The 24574-nt window shown below is 38.0% G+C and overlaps 2 protein-coding genes across 2 annotated transcripts; one reads left to right on the top strand and one right to left on the bottom strand.

Annotated features, from left to right (window-relative positions):
- Positions 1-3085: 3085 nt before the first annotated feature.
- Positions 3086-13148, top strand: LOC128017463 (solute carrier family 12 member 3-like). The gene is made up of 26 exons (XM_052602871.1): positions 3086-3554; positions 3712-3801; positions 3952-4027; positions 4188-4283; positions 4508-4647; positions 4798-4908; positions 5005-5116; positions 5635-5765; positions 5845-5929; positions 7839-7996; positions 8209-8316; positions 8399-8522; positions 8599-8700; positions 8775-8930; positions 9006-9105; positions 9179-9290; positions 9412-9546; positions 9638-9744; positions 9818-9900; positions 9996-10079; positions 10295-10393; positions 10467-10578; positions 10664-10750; positions 10835-10967; positions 11105-11172; positions 12572-13148. The coding sequence occupies exons 1-26, from the start codon at positions 3321-3323 to the stop codon at positions 12708-12710; spliced, it is 2982 nt and encodes a 993-aa protein (XP_052458831.1). The 5' UTR covers positions 3086-3320; the 3' UTR covers positions 12711-13148.
- On the bottom strand, positions 12967-24237 carry slc12a10.1 (solute carrier family 12 member 10, tandem duplicate 1). The gene is made up of 27 exons (XM_052602870.1): positions 24112-24237; positions 23403-23744; positions 22448-22591; positions 22288-22363; positions 21933-22028; positions 21435-21574; positions 21224-21334; positions 20945-21056; positions 20431-20561; positions 20183-20267; positions 19929-20086; positions 19658-19765; positions 19422-19545; positions 18929-19030; positions 18525-18680; positions 18321-18420; positions 17777-17888; positions 17526-17657; positions 17193-17299; positions 16732-16814; positions 16586-16651; positions 16400-16504; positions 16160-16271; positions 15083-15169; positions 14838-14973; positions 14691-14758; positions 12967-14511 (listed from the first exon to the last, which is right to left on the bottom strand). Exons 2-27 carry the CDS (start codon positions 23709-23711, stop codon positions 14373-14375), a joined length of 3099 nt encoding a protein of 1032 aa, XP_052458830.1. The 5' UTR covers positions 23712-23744; positions 24112-24237; the 3' UTR covers positions 12967-14372.
- Positions 24238-24574: the final 337 nt, after the last annotated feature.

Genomic DNA, 24574 nt, shown 5'->3' with positions numbered 1-24574 from the left:
AAAGTAGACATGCACATTTTCAGAATGGTTCAGATGATTCAGTCCAGTCACGCTGTTTCTGAACTCAATGTATTTATTCATGAAACATTAAAATTAATCATAAATTAAGGAAAATCATCATGTATCCACCTGATAGTTATAATCTATTTGCACTATTTAGATGGGAAAGAAGATAAGCATTAACTGTGTGTTTACACAGCCGTCTGAATGCTTGTTAATATTAGCCAACTAATGAGCCATTAAACACCAGCATTTTATAAAGAACTTTTTTCCTCCTCCATTTTTTAAGTTTAAGACTCATTTATGAAAATGTTCTGTACATGCAGCACATCATTTCTTGTTTTGTACTTTTCTTTGCATTTGAACATGCTTTGAAAACCAAGGTCAATTACACTAGAGTCCTGAGTACATAACGTGGACAAGCCCACCCAAATGGGTTATGTGTTCCAATAAATGACAAAAAGTTTACTGTTCATAAAAATAACCTTTTATGAACTTTTTATGGCGCACGGTTCCTCGAAACTTGTATAAACTGTGGAAAAGATTTATTGTGTTCTTTCGGCCCGTTGTGATTGTTGACTCAAGTGCTCTTTGAAATCTAAATTCTAGGAATGGAACTGATTGGCCGATATCCACACTATAAATTACATATCCTTTGGCCATCTCATGAAAAGCATGATGGTTCCATTAAACACCACCTGCATGCCAAGATCTGATTGGTTGGATGAGGATGTGGGTGTGTTTACTAAACACGGCTGTATAGATAGTTGGAACGATCGTGATGAAGCAGGTTCACGTTCACAAAAAAACCCACGTCAACAAAGCATTTCATGTTACTACTTACAACAAAAAGATGGGAGCGCTAAACAAAAGTAGCAGATTTCAGATGATGCACAAATGCTGGTACTGCCAGGTCAAATCATCACCTTTCACTTCAAAACAACAAGGTTTGTTTACAGTAATTCCATATGAGAAAAATCAAATCATCATGGAAATGTTCTCAAGTACATTTTCATGACATTCATTATCTTGCTATGAAGTTTTATGTGCTGTCATAACGAACCCTTTTATCACTGATACAGAGGTCAGTTCAGTTAAATTGTTTTATATAGTGTTTTTATAGGGGGAAGTATTAGTAAGCAATGGTAAAAACACCCTTCAGTGTTTTAGGAGGAAGAAACCTTGGAAAGATCCAGACTCTTCGTTTACAACACATTTAATACTGGGCCAAATTAAAATAAACAGATTGTTATTGAATCATCAATTGTAAGGATTGGTGTCCATCTGAAGCAATTTGGAAACATTAATTGTTTCTCCTTAGACAGCAGCAAATGCCAAATTGAGACATATTACAAGTTTTCAGATTCTTCTTCTTTAAAAGACCCCGGAAATCACAGGTGTCTCCTCTAGAGGTTCAGAAGAAAACTCAACGTCTCTGATTGTAATCAGGTTTGCCCAGATAAGTCATCAAGGGTCTCAATATGAGCTGAAATGTTTCTCATCAAATTACCATATGTTTGCTCCCAAACATTAGAAGAAACTTGACCTCCTCTGTCAGGTATGAGATGTGCACTAATGGCAGTTTGGGAGGCTGGTGGCAAAGGGAAGTCTTTATAGCTATGTGGTGTTTATTCAAATAACAATCGAGAAATAAAGCAGTTGATTTTGACTTTCCTTCTTTGATAAATTCTACCCCATCTGATATCACACTCTCAGTTTGTTGCTCGAACGTTTTGAGGACAGAAAACTTGACAGTGGAGGCAGCAGCATCAGATCTATTTGATTCTTTTACTTTCTCAATTTTACCCACTTGATCCTTGAATCTTAACAGTAGAGCTTTAGAATGACACAAAGTAATACTTATTAATTTTGGAATAAATATCTGTAGCCTACTTTAAATGTTTAGTTTTGCTCCACGTTTTGGTTAGATTTCTTTTTTGGTGTTTGGTGATGCAAACAAAGATCCTCAAAAGAGAAAAAGAAGCCCTGTAAGAGCAAAAAAATAAATAATAATAATAATAAAAAAATTATTATAATAAATTCAGTCTTTTCCCCAAAATTACAAACACAAATCTTTTCCTTCATCTTGTTTTTTTCAAACCTCCAAACCCTCCTCTCAACACAAAGTCCTGCTAAACAGACACACTATTTTGTTTCACCTTTGAAGCATTTCTTTCACTGGAGTTTTTGGCTTGCAGTTTTTGACCTTTCTTCACTAATTAACACAAACCCTCATCAATCAGCTCATTGGTAGGTTTTGAATACTACAGAACAAAACATTATTTTGGTCAACATAAATTGTACTGAATTAATGAATTCATAAAACTTACAAGATACACGAGACTTGCCATGATTTGACATTCGTGAACACAACTCTTGTCCTGAGAATACAGTTCAGCCCTGTTGTTAATGTACTGTGTGTATTTATGGTAAACTGTTCAAATTGTTTCTAGAGTTTCCTGCTTCTCAGATGAAAGCAATAATCTCACATGTGCTTCCTCTTTCAGTAGAGACGTCAACAATGTCTCAGGTTTGCCGAGAGACCAAAGTCTGTCATCAAAGGTCAACTGAACTGAACTTAAACATTTTATTTGAGACGAAAATCTCATTTGTGTCTCTTGTTTTCCTGCATGTTTTGAGGTGTGTGAGCGGGTTTGAGATGTTGGATGCTGCTCTGACAACAGCTGGACAAACTTTAATCTTTAAAGCATGAATAACCCCAGCTATATGACAAGTTTCCAGGCCTATATCCAACACTATGTATTCATGAAAAACACTCAGACCAGTAAACTCACCATCCGTCAGCTCATCAGCATAATCTCTAATCATTTAATTTATGATGGTGACTTTGGGTGAAGGATATCTGATCTTCGGAGGGCCAAATTACATGCTTGAAATGTTGACTAGTTTTATATTAATCCGTTTTTTTCTACATGACTGAGTATAAGAGTTTTGCTTTTGGCAGACAAAGTCTCTGTTTGACAGATTTATGTGAAGCCAGTTTAATATTTCCAAACAAGATTTCAAAGATAGCATGAGAACACAATACAAATAACCTTCAGTCATGGCTCAGCAGCAATATCTATGTATGATAATGTATTTGTGGGTGTATGTGAGAAGGCTCAGTCAAGGTATAAAAGAAAACGCAACTCATTTCCTGACAGCCGAGGAAGGTCAGGCCATGTCCACACGACTGGCTGGAGCACGCTGTGGTTGCCTGATGTGATTTCTCTGGATCTGAGGAATCATTCTGTGATCTCCACAAGGATTGAAGCAGGAAGGGAAGGAAATTCACAGGCAAAGCTCCCACCGAATCAACCATGACCCGATATATTGCTCGAATCGGAAAATTCAATTCAGGAGACAGCAACATCCCGCCTCAAGGTGTTAGCGTGGATATGGGGGAGGTTGATTACGAGAAAGAGAAGGACAAGGGGAAAATGTCATTCTACAATCCGATGGACCCCGTGCCAAAATTTGAATTTTATGCCAAAGACACATGGTCGGGACGTATAAAAAGCACCAGACCGTCACTGGATCTTCTGCGCAAACCAGTAAGTAAAACCTCAGAAGTGGTCATCTCAATAGACGCACTAATTAAGTTCATAAGCACATACAAGTGAGTCTAAATGAATACTGTACACTAAAATACTGCTTATATGGCAACACTTTTGATTTTGATGTTGATTCTCTGTATATTTCTGTCAACAGCCGGACACAGATGATCTTCCTCCACCACCAGAGGACGACGGACGGCCCAAAGTCAAGCTTGTTCGCTTTGGATGGGTTCTGGGAGTCATGGTGAGAAAGAAGCATTGAAATGTTGTTATTTAGCATTATCTATAAGCAATTTACTTGACAATACTTCAGAATTAAAAATTTAATAATAGAATAAAATGTATACAGGTGATGGATTCTTTAATCAAAGTCAGTTTTGTGTTTTCACCTCAGATCCGCTGTATGTTGAACATCTGGGGAGTCATCATGTATCTGCGGCTGCCGTGGATCACGTCTCAAGCTGGAATCAGTGAGTCCATCCTCCATCTGCTTTATTTAAGACAGTTATTGTCCTAAATTCAGTTAAAGTCACTTGTAAGACTTTTAAACTGTCAATTGAAGCCTACCTCACTTAATTATTTTAGGCTGTATTTAGAGACATAGTACATATTCATAATTTTTGCTTGCAGTTCTGACCTGCGTCATTATCCTCATGTCTGTCACCATCACAACGATTACAGCAACCTCAGTGTCTGCCATCTCCACTAACGGGAAGGTCTACTCCGGTGAGAGAAATCAACTGTTCACCACAAGAGCAGCCATGGGTTTTATTAGATTTCATGTTGGTTTTAATCAGAATCATGTCTTGTTTTGCATGTAAAAAATGATAAACGTATTCAAAATGTGTTTACCTGAGAAGTAAAACTGTGGAAGAAATGCATTGCTTTTATTTGTTTTAAACAGTTGTAGTCTGTGCTGTATTTGTTTTTTAAAGTGATCTTTGCTCCAGGTGGCACATACTTCATGATCTCTCGGAGTCTGGGTCCGGAGCTCGGAGCACCCATCGGTTTGCTCTTTGCATTTGCTAATGCTCTCGCCTGTTCTCTCAACACAGTGGGGTTCGCCGAGACCGTCAGAGATGTGCTTAAAGTGAGACACACTCACAAATAAATGTATTAATTGTCAGGTTGTGGGAATTTCAGAGAGCGGCTTGAAAAATGTATTCCACACAAGCACTTTCAATATGTGACTTGACTCTGTTTTTAATATCTCACTCACAATCGTTTTCTCTCTTTTCAGGACAATAACGCTCAGATGGTGGACGATGTCAATGACGTGAGGATCATTGGGACGATTACTGTCGTCCTCCTGCTCTGCATCACATTTGGTGGCATGGCTTGGGAGGCAAAGGTAAGGTCTCTGCTTTGGTTTTTGCTAATTTCCCAGTACTGTATCGTTTGACATACATACTTGCTATTATTATTCTTGGTTTTCGCCCCACAACAGGCTCAGATCCTGTTCTTCATCGCACTCTTGCTCTCCTTAGTTAATTATTTTGTAGGGACATTCATTCCCCCTGGCATAGAGAAGCAGGCTATGGGAGTTTTTGGCTACCGTGGTGAGTACACGAGATCCGGATCTAATACAGCATCAAGCACCCGATAAACTTGAGAAATCATTATTAGGACATGAATAGTGAATATTATGACATTAAATCAGAATTCTGAAATAAAAATGCATAATTATTTCATAAAAAATGTTAATGTAAATATGTCATGATTCAGACTTTTTCCTCACAATCATGACATTTTTGTAAATTTTTACTTCTCGTAATTGACTTTTCATATATGACTTAGTGTCACAATGTTTAACTTAACTCATAATTAACTTAGTATATGTTCATTTTTTACTTTTTTTCCACATAATTATAATTTTGCCATAATTGTGAATTATGGTGACTTTTAACATCCCAATTATCCCTTAAATTATCTTTACCTCAATTTTGACTATGTTGTAATTTATCTCTTAATTGTGACTTTTATCCCATAATTATGACTTCATCAAGTGATGGTGGTCCACCAGCCAGAGCACTTGGTGAAGCAACATCCAAACCTAACCAGCTGTTTTTCCTCAAAGCTGAGATTTTCGTGGAGAATCTCCTGCCTTCCTTCCGAGGCAAAGATGGATCTTTCTTCAGGATGTTTTCCATCTTCTTCCCTTCTGCCACAGGAATTCTGTCTGGAGTCAACATCTGTGGAGATCTCAAGGTTATCTTGGTGTTTTGTGCTTAAGTTGATGTGCCTTTCAAATGCTACATAAATTATGTTTATGTCTGTGTTATTCCAGGATCCATCGGGTGGGATTCCTAAAGGGACCCTTCTGGCCATATTCTGGACCACCTTGAGCTATTTATTGATCTTAATCACTGTTGGTGAGATCAGACATTAGATGTCAACCATCAATGATTGATCGATTTCAATTAATTAATTAATTAATTAATTAATGTATTTATTTATTTTTTAATGGCCAATGCTGATATCTTAGAGTGCGACTGATATGCTATCACACTATTAAAATAAATAAATAAATAAATACATAAATAAAGTGAAAAATTTAATTGGAGCTTAATAAAAATGAATTGTTTTAGAAATTTTGGCACCTAGAACATTTTGGGTTCAATATTAGTTATATTTTATTTTTTATTTTAAAGAAAGAATGTTTCTGCAAAAAAAAAAAACTGAACTCAAAGATCTAAGCCTTTTTCTATGTACACAAAAGGCCCATTTCTCTCAAATATTGTTCACAGATCTGTCTAAATCTGTGTTAGTGAGCACATCTCCTTTGCCGAGATAATCCATCCACCTCACAGATGTGGCATATCAAGATGATGATTAGACAGCATGATTATTGCACAAGTGTGCCTTAGGCTGACCACAATAAAAGGCCACTCTAAAATCTGCAGTTTTATCATGCAGCACACTGCCACAGATGTCGCAAGTTTTGAGGGAGCGTGCAGTTGGCATGCTGACTGCAGGAATGTCCACCTGAGCTGTTGCCAGTGAATTGAATGTTAATTTCGGTTACACTTTATTTATAACTTTGTAACTACGTCAACTACATATCAACTAAATCTCAGAAATTTTAAACTACATGTCTACTAACTCTCAGAGTAGACTGTTAGGGTAGGTTTAGGGTTAGTGTTAGGGGTAGGTTTAGGCTTAGTATAAGCTGACAATAAGTTGACAATGAAAGTGTTAGAAGATATTAAGCAGACAGTTTACTTATACTCTACTAACTGCTAGTTGAGATGTAGTTGCAAAGTTACTTACTGCTAGTAGAATGTCTAAAGTGGACTATCAAAATAAAGTTTTACCATCACCACACCAGCCCAGGACCTCCACATCCAGCATCTTCACCTCCTGAGACCAGCCACCCGGACAGCTGCTGCAACAATCGGTTTGCATAAGCAAATAATTTTTTCACAAACTGTCAGAAACCATCTGAGGGAAGATCATCTGCATGCTCATCATCCTCATCGATGTCTCGACCTGACTGCAGTTCGTCATCGTAACTGACTTCAGTTGGCAAATGCTCACATTCGATGGCATCTGGCACTTTAGAGAGGTGTTCTCTTTGCGTACGAATCCCGGTATTGTGTGGATGAGCAGTTTGCTGATGTCAATGTTATGGATCGAGTGGCCCATGGTGGCAGTGGGGTTATGGTATGGGCAGGCATATGTTATGGACAGTGAACACACAGGTGCATTTAACTGATGACATTTTGAATACACAGAGATACTGTGATGAGATCCTGAGGCCCATTGTTGTGCCATTCATCCATGACCATCACCTCATGTTACAGAATGACAATGAATTGCCCCATGTTGCAAGAAGATGTGTTGCACTGCATGAGGCAACTTGTGGTCACACCAGATATTGACTGCTTTTAGACAGAATTGTGAACAGTATTTGAGAGACATAGACCTTTTGTGTACATAGAAAAAGACTTAGATCACCAAGGTCAGCTCATGAAAAATGGAGGCAAAAACAAAAGTGTTGGGTTTATAATTTTGTTCAGTGTATATAAGAATGGGAATGTTATATTGGAATGTTAGCTTCCAATTATTGGCAACTTTTCCGAAACCATCAGCTATGAAAAGTAATGTAGAGGCCATTGCCAATTATTAAAATATACAAAACAACTATTATTATTAGGCATATTTCTGGCATTTCTAACCCTAACCCTAACCCTCTAACCTAACCCTAACCCTCTGATGACATGAAATGTGTGTCTTATTAATAAAATGCTCGCTAAGGCACTTTCCTCTCTTCTCCCTCAGCTGCAACTGTTGTTAGAGACGCTTCTGGAAGTTTGAACGATAGCTTAGCGCTCAATTCTTCGATCCACTGCAGTGGTTTGGGCTGTAAATTTGGCTGGAATTTTGACGAGTGTGAGCAGAACCGCACATGTAACTTTGGACTGGCAAACCATTTCCAGGTAAGAACATCGGCCTTGTTAGCAAACACAGTTTTCACATTTTGTGAATTCTGACAGCTGGAGTAGATTTAACTTTCATATAATTCCATCAGACTCATCAAACCCATGACCATGGCATTGCTAACAATGTACTTTTCTAACTTAGTACTTAAAGCTACACAAATGTGGCTTAAAATAGTATATTTTAGCTTTTGGATACTATTTTTCTCCAGATTCTTGCCACAGTTTCAGGTTCTGGCCATTTGATCACCATCGGGATCTTTGCCGCCACCTTGTCATCAGCGCTGGGTTTCTTGGTTTCTGCTCCTAAAATTTTCCAGGTAGATGGTGTGGCTGTTCTGAGGGTAATTCTATTTATTCAACACACATTTCATTCTAATGTTTTGTGTGTTATTGTCACAGTGTTTGTGTAATGATAACATCTACCCCTACATCGGCTTCTTTGGGAAAGGCTATGGTAAAAACAACGAGCCTCTGCGAGGCTACATGCTCATGTTCATCATCGCTTTAGCTTTCATCCTCATCGGTGAGTCCTGGATCTCCTCCAGCACAGTTTCTCTCTCTAGGCACGTCAACATTTGGTGTCATTGTGATCTTTTCAGGTGACCTGAACACTATCGCTCCTCTGATCTCCAACTTCTTCCTCTGCTCTTATGGACTCATCAACTTCAGCTGCTTCCACGCAACGGTCACCAAATCACCTGGTGAGAACAAGATTATCATTCTGTAATTCAGTCCATCATCTTTGTTTAACAGTCCTGTTTATTGTCTCTCACAGGTTGGCGGCCGCAGTATCGTTACTTCAATCCATGGACGTCTCTGTTTGCTGCGTTCTTGTCTTTCGTCCTCATGTTTTTGTTCACGTGGTGGGCCGCTCTTGTCACTTTTGCTATTGTTCTCTGTCTCTTAGGCTACGTCACCTATAAAAAACCTCGTGAGTAAATGGTGCAGATTAAAAAATTTAAAAATGTAATGTATGGACTGTTGTCTTATCTGATCATGTGTCCAGATGTGAACTGGGGAACGTCTTATCAGGCGAGTTTCTACAACATGGCTTTGTCCTTCTCAATGTCTCTCTCTGGTGTTGAAGACCATGTCAAAAACTTCAGGTAAGACTTTTTACCAAAACTGACTGCTTCAGTTTACAATACACTAGCCACTTATGTATAAACTCTCTCTTAGGCCTCAGTGTCTCGTTCTGACTGGCCCTCCAAACTTTCGCCCCGCTCTGGTGGACTTTGTGGGAACTTTCACCAAAAACATCAGCCTGATGATCTGCGGGAATATTATCATGGTACGAGATGTTCATATTATTTAGATAAACTGGCAACTAAATACTTTCTTGCTAAATGACATAACTTGTTTCTTTAGAAACCTGTGATATGAAGGCAGTTATTGCTCTCTTATGCTTTCAGGAGGATGAGAAGTCCAGTTTTCCACAGCACAGCACTGATTTGCTGGTGGACTGGCTGAATCAGAGGAAAGTTCGCTCTTTCTATACATCCTTCACCGCTGACAGTCTGAAAGAGGGCGCACATCATCTCATGCAGGTACGATCCTCAATAGCTTTACATCCGTTTCTTCTCATTTCATACGTTTCACATTGATGATTGACACTCTTCTCGTCAATCATCCTTCTAGGCTTCAGGTCTAGGTAAACTGAAACCCAACACTCTGGTTTTGGGATACAAGATGAACTGGCAGGAAAGTAAACCAGAGAGCTTACAGGACTATGTTGACACCATCAGGTGGGCTGCTGTTTTTGTTCACAAATGTCAGTGAATCGGTTGCTTAAAACGTTGTTTAATGTTTCCTGTTCAGCGACGCATTCGACTCTAGCTACGGCATCGCGATTCTGAGAATGATGGACGGACTGGATGTAATGGATGATTTGCACAGTGCAGGTGTGTGTTTTATACCGTATGACGATTTCAAAATGGGTCAACACTGCAGTTGGAGACATAAAATGAAGTCCGATGTGTGATTGTTGTGTCTGAAGGCAGATCATCTGCAATTGATAACCCGGCATTTGACGCAGACGAAGTCCCACAGTCTGAAAAGGATGAGACTGATAGGAATTCAGGTGAGACACGCATCCAAATGTATTTTTTGTGCTCATTAATGTAATTTGACAAACACTGTGAAATTGTACAATTATAATCAACAATTTAAGTTCTGATCCCACTCAGACCAATGGGAATGCTGCCATTATAATAACAAAGCTGTTCAGGTTCAATTAAGCTTCATTTGATTTGACCATCTGACTATATAAAGTTACTTTTTTGTCTCCCCATCCAGATGTTTCTGACGATGGCTCAAATGAGCAGGTCAGATCGGTGTTTCAGATGAAACAGGGCAGGAAGAGCATCGACATCTACTGGATCTCTGATGATGGAGGTAAGACACAGCTGCCTTGAAACCAATCTCCATATTTGTTTTCTCACTGTGAAATGCCATTGTTCCCTTTCAGGTCTGACTCTTCTAGTCCCGTATTTGTTGACCAGAAGAAACCGTTGGAAAAAGAGCAAACTCAGAGTGTTCATCTTAGGAGGCCGAGAAACCATGGAGGACGACCGTAAAGAGTCAGCTGAACATCATTTTTGTTACATATTTATAGTTTTGAAGTGCATAAAAATGTTGGTTCTTTAAACATGTTTGTCTTTGCAGCATGAAGATGCTGCTAAAGAGGTTCCGACTGGAGATCGAGGACATCGTTGTGATAACAGACGTGGATAAACCTCCTCTAGCTAAAAAGTGAGAAACACAATCATAAACATGCATTTAACACATGCAGAGTTGTAGTAATTTTCATGGTATTCTTCCTCTCTGTTCCTGTAGTTTGCAGCGGTATGAGGAATACATCGCCCCCTTCAGGCTGAGTGAAGAACAGTCTGGAGGAGATGTACAGGAGCTCAAGAGACTGAGTCCATGGAAAGTGTCCGACAAAGACCTGGAGGCCATAAAACCAAAGGTATGTGTGTGCGCTAGTGTGTGGCATTTTGAACCTGAGTAAAGCTGCTCAGTAAAGCAATGATGCATTATAGACAACAGTTAGTTTCTGTGAAGCTACTTTGAAATAATGTGTAACCATCAGTCTTTTATTTTCAGATACAAAGGACAGTGAGACTAAATGAGATAATCAAGAAGAACTCAATTAACGCTGCTTTGGTTGTAATGTGAGTATAGAATAATGTTATTAATTTTAACTAGATCCATAATAAAACCATGACTTAATAAACATTATTTGGAATAAATAATATAAAAACTTAATTTCACCTACTTGCAAATTCAACATTTCTCATTTCCAAATTAGTTGAAGTAATAAAATGGCAAAGTTAACTTTAGCCTAAAATAAATGTTCAGCCAATACACAAATGAAAATGAATGATATCACAGACAATTTGTCATAATTTTGGCATAGCAGCTCTCTTAATATGCATACTTTAGTCAAAATTGACAAAACCTAAAGAAATAAAACTTTAAAGATAAGATCAAATTAAATTGTTTTGTAATGAAATTCACACTTCAGCACAATTTACAGTTACACTTAGAATACTGTTCTGTCATTAATGAATAACTACACAGGATAAATACCTAATGCACTAATAACATTTTAGTAACTATTATTAACTAACAATAAACTCTGATTAACGACTAAGTATGTAGCACTTATTTGAAAGTGGTAGTTGACTATTAGCTAATCAGTAACTACTTTTATTTATTTATTTATTTACAAATAACTACTCTGAGCTACTCTAGGGTTCATAATTAATGTGAATTATGTATATATATAATTTATTCTAAAATGGAGATCACGGTAACCCACCAGTAATGATTCAGGTATTACCAGACCCTTCTAAAGGAACTTCTAATTATCTGGATCCGTATTCTAAAGAGAAAAGCATGATAACTCCCTGATAATGACTGACATCATTGTAAGCTTTTGAGATGCAGATATATGCAAGGTCTTTGATAGTAATGACTCACGTGTTACTACATCCTTCAAAAATAATTAATTATTTGCATCACTATTCTAAAGTGTAGATTTCAGTAACTCACTAATAATGAATCAAATAGTACAAATAAGGAATTACTATCCAGAATCTTACAAAAACCTCAATCTCTAGTAATTACTAGAGAGTTATTGTGTTATTCACTAAAGAATACGTATCCAAATAATAGTAATTCTTTTTGAAGAATTTGGTAATACTTGACTCACTAGAGGGCATGACCTTCACTTTAGAACTAATTATACTCTATGCATCATTCTTATTAATTATTAATTTGTATGTGGTTCTTGGGGAGGTTTGGGAAAATATTAGTTCCTGATTAACTAAAATTGAACTAACACATTAAATTAAGCACTGTTGTTTTACTATTTCATTAATCAGTTTCTTGTTGGTTACCAGAGAGCTAATATTGTCTTACACAAGTGTTCTTCTGTAAATATTTATTAATGATGGAGCAGTATTCTAAAGTGTTGCACAATTTATATTTGTCTTTAAAGCTGATTTCAACCATTTAAGTGAATATGTAACTGGTAGTGTGTGTATATAATCTGTGCGTGTGTGTCAGTTCCCTCCCAGTCCCTGATGTCACCTGTCCCAGCTCTCTCTATATGTCCTGGCTGGACGTGCTCAGCTACGGCATCCACTGTCCCGTCCTGCTCATACGAGGGAACCAGGAGAACGTCATGACCTTCTACTGCCAGTGAATGTGACTGTTCATCATTAAACACTTCTCTTACTGCATGTAAATCTGCTGTCAGTTTCAGTGATGTCAAGATGTTGAACTGAAATCAACCGCATAATCCTATTTTACAATGACTGTGGAATATATTGCACATTATTGATGATACATGTTAATGATTTGACTAGAAAGAATAGAAGAGAAATGGGGAAGCACTCTGTCTCTGATCTCTGGATCTTTGATTAATGCTTGAGGTTTCATGAAATTTAAACAAGACACAATTATAATATGATAAAATAAGTTTATTCGTTCTTGCTTTGTAAAATTACATTTAAACATTATAATGAATAATATAGAAGGTTACATTTTGACTGCAAATAAACAGTAGATTACCGTATTATGAATTACAAGTGTTCTGATCTGCTTTTCAATGTGAAAAATACAATTAAGCACAGTGACGAACATCTCAACCATCATTGATTTTCTCATTACACCAAGTATAAAAACACCATAAAACCTATTCAATCACATGAAAAGAAAGAATTAAACATCACAATGTATGACAGCAGAAATAAACAGATTTCATGGAGCGTCTGTATGTTTCTGTATACAGCTGCCCCTTCTCAAGGCTCGAAATAATGATAGTAAAATTAAGGGGAAAAGAATTTAATAATTAACATGATACACTAATTTAAAAGTTTGTTTTTCCCTATTATAAAATTATTTTCACCAACTTCCCTTTCACCATACAAGACCATAACACACATGAATTCACAACAAAAATAAAAATGAGAAACAACACAGGGTGAGCTAAACGTGCCAAAAGAATAAGACAAAACATTCAACTGAAGAAGTAATATATTATGCAGCTAAATTTACAGTGGCCTCAAATATAGTTACAATGTCTGAAACAAGTGTGTCAGGTGTCCAGTTATGGTTTGGGGTACTGTACTTTATTTTAGATAGTTTTAATGCAAAACAAACAAAATCCATCAGCTGCAAATATACGTTTTCTTCATCTTAAGTAATGATGAGGGGGTTAAGCTTGGAGGGGGTTTTGGATTTCTCTTTCTATCACTCTTTAATGAAAATACCACTCATAAAACTGACAATTTTAACATGTTTTTAAAGATTAAAATGTTGTGTATATTGAATGATATCTTAACAAATGCCCCCATAAAAACCTTCAGAACATAAACAAGAATAAAACTGTAAAATATGATGTGCTGAAGAGGAGATAGGAGAATATAGCCTTTAAAGATATGTACTGCAATTACAGACACAAACAGTTAAAGTGCAATAATAAAATCCTTTAGAATATAGACAGGCATATACATGTGTTATTGAATCTAAGTGCTGCTAAAATGTAGATAGATACTGATTAGGAGAAAATGGCCTTTAAATATATGGACTGCAAATTAAATCTACAGGCATGGCATAAACTGCAATAATGTGATATGAACAAATCTTCAGAACGAAGTGCTGACATAGAAACTCATTTTGAGAAACAGGCCTTTAAAGACATGGGTTGAAACCGAAACCTACAGACACAAATAAAGAAAGTGCAAATAAGCACTGAAGTGTATTTTGAATGCTTTCCGTTCACTATTCTGAAACATGAAGCAATAGTTTTCCTTTGGTGTCTTGCCTTGAAGAGCCAGATAAGTGAGTAACCCGCGTGGCTGTTTCACTGGCAGTAGAAGGTCATGACGTTCTGCTGGTTTCCTCGTATGAGCAGGACGGGACAGTGCAGACCGCAGCTCAGCGTGTCCAGCCAGGACATATAGAGAGAACGGGGACAGTCTGCCTGTGGCACGGGGAGACACCTAACACACACACACGTTTATTAATAATTAACAGGTGTGTTTGCCCTCAAATTATGATTCTTACATTTAAAACGTAAATGATTCATGAAGCTTCGAATATTATCAGATTGTGCTTTGTGTATGAATTACATATTGACCAGCAGCCAGTAATGGTTTATGGTATTACAGTCAATACTCACACTAGAACCAGCGCGGCGTACTTCGAATTCCTCCGTATGATTTCATTCAGCCGCACTTTCTTCTCCGTCTGTCAAAGGAAGAAAGAAGCATTGAGCTGGCGAGTATTGGAGCTGGACGTTGAGGACAAACAGACTTTACACACACACCTTAATTCTCAGTGCGTCCATCTCTTTGTCCGTGACTTTCCACGGAAACTGTGACCTCTGCTGCTGTGCCGTCCTCTCGTCCAGCTGTCCATCATTCAGCCTGAAGGGGGCGAGCGTTTCCTCAAAGCGCCTCATGCTGACGACAAAGACGGTGTGTTACTGTATTTAGATCTTATTCCTAGAGCACATCAGTTTCTTTGCTTCAGATTAATTGCACATTAATTATCCATTTGGGCTAAACCTACTTCTTGGCAAGTGGTGGCCTTTCGCTGTCCGTCATCACAATGACATCGTGAACATCCAGCCGGAAACGCTGGAGCAAAGTCATCATTCTGAAGAAGATTTTATTAATAAAATAATAAATATATATTCAAGAACAGTGCAGTAACTAACAGCTTTTATGTGAATTTTCAAAATACACGCAGACTTAAACAGAGCCCCAAACATGGCATGCAGGAAAAAATAGTAGGCTAAATCACATGCACTATTTATTATTTTGTTCCCTCGATTAATAAATTATGCGCACAATTTACTATTTCAGTCCGTCGATTTGCTAAATTATGTGCACAATTTACTATTTCAGTCCATCGATTTGCTAAATTATCCACACAATTTACTATTTCAGCCCGTCGATTTGCTAAATTGTGCGCACAATTTACTATTTCAGTCCATCGATTTGCTAAATTATCCGCACAATTTACTATTTCAGTCCATCGATTTGCTAAATTATCCGCACAATTTACTATTTCAGCCCGTCGATTTGCTAAATTGTGCGCACAATTTATAAACCGAGAGAACGAATTTGAGGGGCTCTGTAGACTTGCGATACAAAATGCTCTTTGCTTTTAAAATTATGCTTTGAATTTTAAAGGAACTTGAATTTATGGGATAGTTGACTGATTCTAATTCTCTTGATGATTCAGATAATTCCCTATTGATTCAGACGATTAGAATGATTCTTTTGATGATTCTAATTATTCGGATAACTCTTTCTAATAACTGATGTTTGAAGATTCAAATGAGTCTCAATTTTGATGACTCTATTCAATTGAATAGTTACGATTTTCGGTCAAATATATCATTAATGATTCGAATGATCCTCCTGATTTGAAATAATTAGATCTAACGTTCTTGAATCTGATTATTCCAATTATTAAACAGCAAAAGATAATTAGAAATTTGGGGAATTTGACAGAAATGCTTTATAGAGTTCATATAGAGAACTGATTTTATCCAGGTAAATCCAAGCTCATTTTGAGACATTTTTATCGAAGGACAAACATCAGAACATTTCTCAGCTTGTAATGATTCATGAATCTCACTCCTTGCGGTCGTTCTCCATGGTTTGCTGTTCTCCAATAATGAACACTCTGACTTTGCTCCGTCTCCAGCGTTTTCTTCTGGTCAACAAGTATGGCACTAACAGAGTCAAACCTGAGACAAAGAGAGGGAGACTTTAAGAGCTTTACCCACATTACTCAACTGTTCTGTGTTAACTGAAGGGTTATCAGACACAAATTATGACGATTGAAGCCTTGTAATGATTACAGTCCATATCTGACCTCCATCGTCAGAGATCCAGTACACGTCAATGGTCTTCTTCCCTTGTTTGCTCTGGAACACAGTTTTGATCTGATCTTTCGCCATGTTCTTTGTGTTGTCAACATCTAAAAGGACAAACTTAGATGAAAGGAGAAGCGAGATAAGGTTGAAGAACAAAGAGAAGACGCATCGATCGGTTTATTCACCTGAGTCAGCGTCTGAAATCTGATCGTCAGACTCTATGGCCTCATCCACCTCAAAAGCCTGGTTGACTGTCAAACACACAGGAAAGCATTACTGAAATTGTTCAAAGATTGTACGAGACATACACACACAGACGAACACAACATACCCTCCGTCTCTAACTCGTCTCGGATGTCCAGTCCATCCATCAAGCGGAGAACACACACACCGTGGTTGGAGTCAAAAGCATCACTGAGACCAAACAAATATACTTTATTTTAGTCTCAAGTCGAGTGAATCTCACAAACATGTCTAGGTCACATTTCAAGGCCAATTTCAGGTCACACTAATTTACATAAAGACAATTATGCATGCTTTCCCTCCAAATCTTTACATTTTCCCTCCAAAATTGTAGTATTTTCCATTAAAATTCAAAATTTTCCCTCCAAATTCAAAATTCTGAATCTCAGTGGAGATTTTCTTTACAAAAATGTTACTTTACCATGTTGTTTTATAAAATTTGAATAAATGTTAACTAATGCTTGTTTCTGCATTACTCTCAAATGAATGAGATTACGCTTCCCTCTCTTTCTCTACACATCTCAGGGTTAACAGGCTCTTTTCACTCACTATATAGTGTTGATATAGTCCTCTATGCCTTTACTGCTGCTTTCCTGCCAGTTCATTTTGAATCCCATCACCAGAATATTCGGCTTCAACTTCCCCAAACCAGAAGCCTTGAGAGGGGGAAAAACATCATATTTTGTACATTAAACAAAGTAAACCAATAAACATTTAAAGATTAAAAATCACCAAAGCTTTCATTCTGTGCAGTGTACAATACTATTTTAAAGTACAGTAATTGTCCTACTGAGTTAAATGTAATAATTCATGCAAAAAGTGATTTGCACAGTGATCTGTTCTACTCATGTTTCATCACTGAAGAATTGTGGTGTCTGTAACCTGCAGAAGATGCCGGGCTCCTTCTCTCAGATCGGGTGCCTTGAAAGACGTGTAGAAGGAACGAACCTTCCTCTGATTGAGCCACTTTATCATCTCATTAGAACTGCGCTGAGACACAGACTTCTCATCGTCCTCAAAACAAACAGAACCATTTTTATTTTCTTTTGTAGCCAATTATTATTATTATTATTATTATTATTAATTTTTTTTTCTTCTTTTTAAATGGCAGACATCATTGAGCTGGTTCTTACCATGAGAATGTCGCCACAAATCATCAAACTGACATTTTTAGTGAAAGAGCCCACAAAGTCCACCAGCGCTGGACGCAGAGTCGGAGGACCCGTCAGAACCAGACACTGAGGCCTGATGAGATGAAACCAGTGAGTGAATGTATGGACCTATATCATGGTTTTAATTAAAGTGAATAAAAATGAGGCTTTCCAATGGGTTGAACTGCTGTTGACTATTTAACAGATAAAACAGGACAGGACTGATTATCAAGTTTGTATAATTATCATCATCAGATGGTGAAAAGCCCATTTCCACCACATTGAAAATACATCATGCTTTGGTAAAAAATCACACATTTTCATTTTCAACTCATAATTTTGACTTTTGTCTTTTACTTTTCAATTTTGACTTCACAACTATGACCTACTGCAAGTCATCCTTTTGAAATTAATCTCATAGTTATGGCTATAGAAAGCATTGTGCATAAAATGCACTGATGAACCATTCACAATAAACCCAGGAACATGAATTAAAGACGGATTGTGCTTTATAAACAGATCTGACCTGTAGTTCTTGACATGATCTTCGATTCCTGCTAGAGACACGGAGTAGGACAGAGCCATGTTGTAGGTACTGGCCTGGATAGACGAGCCCCAATTCACCTCTTGAACGACACAAGAACATTCAGATATCCTGGTCTTGTTATGTGAAAGCATACCATTAAGAGCAGTCATTATTTTGAGAATCATTATATTATCAGAATCTCACCGGGTTTCTTATAGATGACGTAGCCGAATAAGAAGATGATTAAACCGAAAGCAATGAGCGCAGCCCACCAGGTGAGCAGGAACATCAGGACCACAGAAATAACGGCACCAAACAAACCCGTCCAGGGGCTGAAATACCGAAACGATGGCCTCCATCCTGAAAACGAGCAGAAGAAATGTTCAGGAAACAGAAAAGAGTGTGTTAATATAGATCTGGACTCAACTGGCTTTCAAAAAGCAGCTCAAATGTAAGCATTACTTGTTATTTGTTTTTTTTGTGTTTTTATAACAGTTTTCAACAGTAAATTTTATCAAACACTTCAGTGTAATTGCATGTGTTTATAACATATTCATTCCTCAAAATATGCATAAAACAGGTCATCAGATTCATTTATATTTACTCACCAGGTGAATTAGTGATAGAAGCGTGAAAACAACTGAAGTTGATGAGAGCGTAAGAACAGAGGAAGAAGTTGGAGATCAGAGGAGCGATTACATTCAGCTCAGCTGTGGAGATATGGAAAATGATTTGCACAATAAACATACAGAAAGCATACAGTATAAAATGTTAGCTGACAACATCATGATTACATGGTAGGAAATGGCATACTGATACTAGTCACCTTTTTTGCATTTAAACACTTTTTTTTGTCTTGACTAGTTTATTTGAAATTTTTCTACAAATATTTAATCTCTTAATTACAATAAAGAGATTACAAGAGTTTATAAAAGTTGCATGTTAAAGAAGTGGCAAAATTATGCTTAAAATGGTTTTAGATGGAGGTTTTTTTTATTTTTTTATTCCAGTTACCCATAAACAAATGTGCATGTAATATATCAGTGTACATCATCTATGAATAATACATTGTGTTAAATATTATGTCTCTTTTTGGCTCACCAATCAGAATGAAGCACATGGCAATGATGTAACACAGCAGATACGCTCGCAGTGGCTCGTTGTTTTTCCCATAACCCTTTGCAAAGAAGCCGATGTATGGGTAGATGTTGTCTTTGCAGAGACACTGTCCCAAGAGGAAGTGAAAACATGCGTTTTTGTTTGAATTTTACAGTCTAGGTTCACTTTGATGAATTTATGAAGTTGCACATTATCTGGTTTAAAGTATGCCATTTTACCTGGAAGACTTTGGGTGCGGAGACGAGGAAAGCAAGTGCAGACGACAGGGTGGCCGCAAATATGCCTGCATAGATCAACGGACCAAAGCCAGAGACCTGGATCAGGACCTGGGGATTTGAGCGGGAAACCACATTAATGAAAACATTATTTCATCTGTCAAACCAGTGGAGCGTCTGAAAGAGCGATACAGAAGAGTAGAGGACAGTCTGACTATAAGTGACCTACAGTTATATATTCATGGACAGGACAGCTTCAACTGAAGCACCTCACCTGGAAGTTATTCGAGAGACCGAAGGTGCAGGTGCCGCTCTGCTGACACTCGGTGAAGTTCCAGCCCAGACCGCAGCTCAGACCCTCACACGCCTCGGTGAAGTTCAGCGGCAGACTGTCGTTCATGTTCCCCGAGGCGTCGCGCAGCACACACGCTCCTGCGGGACAAACACAGGCCTTTAAACCTCTGCTCTATGACCAACACATTACAAAATATATAAAATGGCGTATGAATTTGGTAATAAACTACTGACCTACAGTTGAAGAAATGGCTAAATAGCTAACAGTGGTCCAGAATATGGCCATCAGTGTCCCTCTTGGGATGGCAATCTCAGGCTCCTGAAACATTCCCAAACACAGCATCTGATCAACACCTTAGAGCCGTAATCACACGTCTCCAATCCAATTCACTGTCACAGCAACTTAATGAACTGTGAAATACTCTAAAGAGCTCTAAAGGTTAGTAGCATTTGTTTTTGGCGTGTTTGCAGATGCCCAGTACCTTCAGATCTCCTGAGATGTTTGCTCCAGCAAGGATCCCAATGGCAGATGGGAAGAAGATGGCAAACATTCGGAAGAAGTCGCCCTCCGGCCCTCTCCAGTCTGGGAAGAGGTTATCCAAGAAGATCTCACCTGGAAAAACAATGTTTTAATACTTTAGTTATTTTGCATCATTTCTCATAGTAAATATGTCTATCAAACTACAAAAAGGCAAAAAAGACACCCCAAAATAAGTTTGAAAAGACCAAAACTAAAGTCATAAAGCAAAAGAATCTGTGATTGTTTTGTATATCATTCCAAACCCATAAACTATGTGAGTAAATAATGAATGTTGAAACAAATGTTGCCTAAATCTTTACAGTTATATTTATGGTACTAAGTAATCTTGTCTGGTTTTATAGAAGTTAAATATTTCTAAACTAATGAAACTTCTAGGAACTGACTAAAAGCTATTTGGTTCTTGACCGACAGTTTGTTACGAAAGATTTCTAGGATGCGGCACGTTTCACACTCACTGCGGTAACCGAAGACCCCTATGGACTGTTTCTGGGGCGTCGCTGGAATCAAAGTGCCAACAAAATAGTTGGTGAAAGAAATCATAAGAACCAAGAAGAACAGGATCTGGGTCTATGAGAGAACGAAAAGAAAAGGAAAACACTACATTATAAGACACAAACACATGCATGCATTCATTCAGTTACTCAAAAGCAGAATGAAGATGTTTCCCAATACATTAACAAACATATCCAACAGTGACTGTACTGTAAAATGCATGTTTATTTCCAGGACTGTACCTTCGATTCCCACTCCATCCCAGCCATTGAGATGAGAAGCAGCACAGTCACTGTGATGGATCCTATGATCCGGACGTCATTGATTGAGTCCACAATTTGTGAGTCATACTCCTGTTGCATCATAAACATATATCATATTATAATTGGCATAACATGCACACGTAACCATATCATGCAACAAAAGTGCTGTGTTCATCCGAGTTGCTCTTACAATGAGAAGATCTCTGACAGTCTCTGAAAATCCCACCGTGTTGAGCGCACAAGCGAGAGCATTGGCGAAGGAAAACACCACGCCAATGGGACCCCCCAACTCAGGACCCAGAGTACGGGAGATCATGAAGTACGCACCCCCTGGTGGAAGAGGAGAGATATGAAAGAGAAATGAGAAAAAATATGGCTGGTTGCCAATAGAGGCTACTGTGACATTTTGGGCCCAGTTTTTCAAAAGTAATTTGGATTTCAGTGATCAGATAGGATCAGATCTTAAAAATGGGTTGGTTTATTGACCAAACCTAACAAATCCAGACAGTTCTGATCCACATTAAACATTATCAATCAATATCTATTGGAGTTTTTGCTTAAACATGCACCAGCACACTTCTCTCCAGTAAGTCATCATTATATGTCCATAGCACAAACAGTGGAGGACAAGTTACGCAGCAAAGCATCACTGATGATCACAATCTGATCAGCTTGACGAGTGACTCACCAGAAGAGACTCTTCCATTGGTGGAAATGGCAGATACAGACAGAGCCGTTATGGAGGTCACAAGGACGGACATCAGTATGATTAACCATGTAAGAACTAAAGCAGAGGAAATAAAAAGGAAAAGGACAAAATGTCTGAACAGAGCTCAGAGTAGACAAAACAGATCAGAGATAAGTGGCCATCAGAGATTACACACAGTTCTGGCGAGTCCTGCCACGGACATTTCTTGAGCAATATCATCTTTACCAAAGCAAATAGCCTGTGGTTTCATTGTAGGGAGTCAAGTAGAATGGCCAGGTGAAAAAGTAACCACTTTACGGGACTGTTTAATATATTAATAGAAACGCAGGCTTACGGATTCCTGCTTGAGATGTGATCCAGGACAATCGCAGGAACAGAATGACTCCCCAGATATTCAGCATACAGCGGATCTGAAGCACAGAAGCAGATCATGTATACACATGTGTGGATTGACCTTCTGTACGCATGCATATTTAGGTTTGACGGATTCTCACCATAACCCCGGTGACCCATCCGAAGCGCACCGGCTGGGCCGTCTTTGCCTCGGGCCCGTTTTCCTCGGACTCGTTTCCAGTCTCCTGTAGCACCGAAACGCTCCCCCTGCCAGAGTCCCCCGTGTTACTGCCAGATTCTGCATCCTAAACCAATACATGCACATTTCCAATTTAAATCATACACAGTCACATTACAAAAGAGTGGCATGACTCTGAGGTACTGGAGACTGTAGTGTCAAGATTGCAATTTGGATATTAGTTTTTTTTTTAATTATTATTATAATTTTTTTATAATATATATTATTTTATAGCAATTATTTTACATTTGAATCGATTAGAATAATTTAAAACTGACTTGATATATTCTCCTAACCAGTCCCTAAGGCTAACTGTTAAACCTCTGGATTTGCTTTATTAGGCTATATTAGTTTTTGGTAAGAAATTATTTTTTCCTGGAAGAAACACCCCGTTTATCAACGCAGAGGTAGGCCTAAATTGCATTCTGTTCAAATATATAAATAACTAAACATAACATAAATGATAAACCATTAACACGGTGAATGGTTTGCGCCAAACTAATGTGTTTATGAATGCAATAATCTAAAGCAATGTTTAAAAAAAATAACCTTCAAGTTTGCATTAAGAAGCATAATTAACGTATTTTGCACAACTAAAAAATCTGGAAGAATATAAAAGTTTTTTTTTAAGTTTTTTTTATTTTTTTATAGTTAATATAATTTTTTTTTTTTTTTTTTTTAATAGTTAAAAGTTACAAATGTAATCGCTTTCCGCACGTGTGTCTTGTATTTGCGTCTGTTAGCTTTAGTTAGAGTCAGGCCTCCTCAGATGGAGGATGAATTGGATGGCGCTGTCACAGGGGTCTTAGAAATGCGGTCCTGAATCTGCGGCCTCCGGTACATCAGGGCTACTGTATTTTTTACAGCACGTGACCCACATCAGCAGCCTTGCGCAGCGTCTCCAGCGACGGCCTGCTGCGGCGGATGCGGCCCGTGGCGGTGGCGTTGGCGTAAAACTCGAGATGCGGCATGGCATCCATGGTGCTGTAGATGGAAGGTCGTCTATTGTCCTGCCTGGAGTTCACAACTTCTGATGACCTCCGTGTCGGAGTCTCCATGCTGACAGCCGTGTCACTGCCGGTTCTGTAAGAGGAGTAATGCGGGGGAGCCTCTTCACTGACCGAGAAGCGACCCGGAGACAAGCCCTCCGTGCCCTCCGTCCTGCGCCTGGAGAAGCGCTGCCCCATCTCAACACAGAGAGTTCAAAATATCAGCTCCTCCTGGAAAAAAATGATAATGCAATTAAACAATAGCTTGTCTAGAACTAATTTTATTTTTGTTTTAGTTAATTTTTAAGAATGGTTAACTATTAACATTTTTAGTAAATTAACACTCATACAATTAATATTTTTTTTATGTTTATAAAATAGTTTATTTAAATAGTATACTACATAATTCTAATTATTGTATGATCCCCCCCCCCCAAAAGTTAAATAAATAGTATTTTATACCAAATTGTAGACTACTTCTAATCTAATACTTGAATCAAAGTTATGTTGAAATATGAACTCCTTCTACAGACAGATTTGGCTTTGGTCAAAATAGTAGATTCGGGAAGAAATTGCACCAAAATATTCAAGAACTTACTGTAATTGTGTTCCTCTGTTGGTTGACAGCCGTCTCTTCTTCCTTTGAAGCTTTATTCCTGAATGTATAAAGAAAACGCGAACAGATACAGCAGGAAACCAATTCAGTCAGGTTTTCATCTCCTTTTGGGCAGCGCTGCAAAATTGTCTTCTGTTATTATCTTGGCTTTCTAAATTTATAGCAAAAGTTAGACCTCCTCTCATCCCACGTGAACGCGTGCTAGCTCCGAGACGCATTTCTGCGTAATTGATGACATAAAAGATGTCAAGCGCGCGCCGTTTCCTCCTCGGATCATCCTGATAACGGTATCTGTGTCAACTGGTTCCGGTCAATCATTAACCCAAATAATTACATCTAATATGAGGCTGATATTCCATTACACAGAATGCACCAGTAAAAGAAAAGGGTGGTAAAAAGAGCGCAAAAATGTACTTATGATTTCATGATATGATTGAACTGAGTA

This window comes from Carassius gibelio, chromosome A7 (genome assembly GCF_023724105.1).
Source record: "Carassius gibelio isolate Cgi1373 ecotype wild population from Czech Republic chromosome A7, carGib1.2-hapl.c, whole genome shotgun sequence".
Classification (NCBI taxonomy): Eukaryota; Metazoa; Chordata; class Actinopteri; order Cypriniformes; family Cyprinidae; genus Carassius; species Carassius gibelio.
Note: the sequence above shows the minus strand (reverse complement) of the source record. Positions and strands in the feature narration are given on the sequence as shown.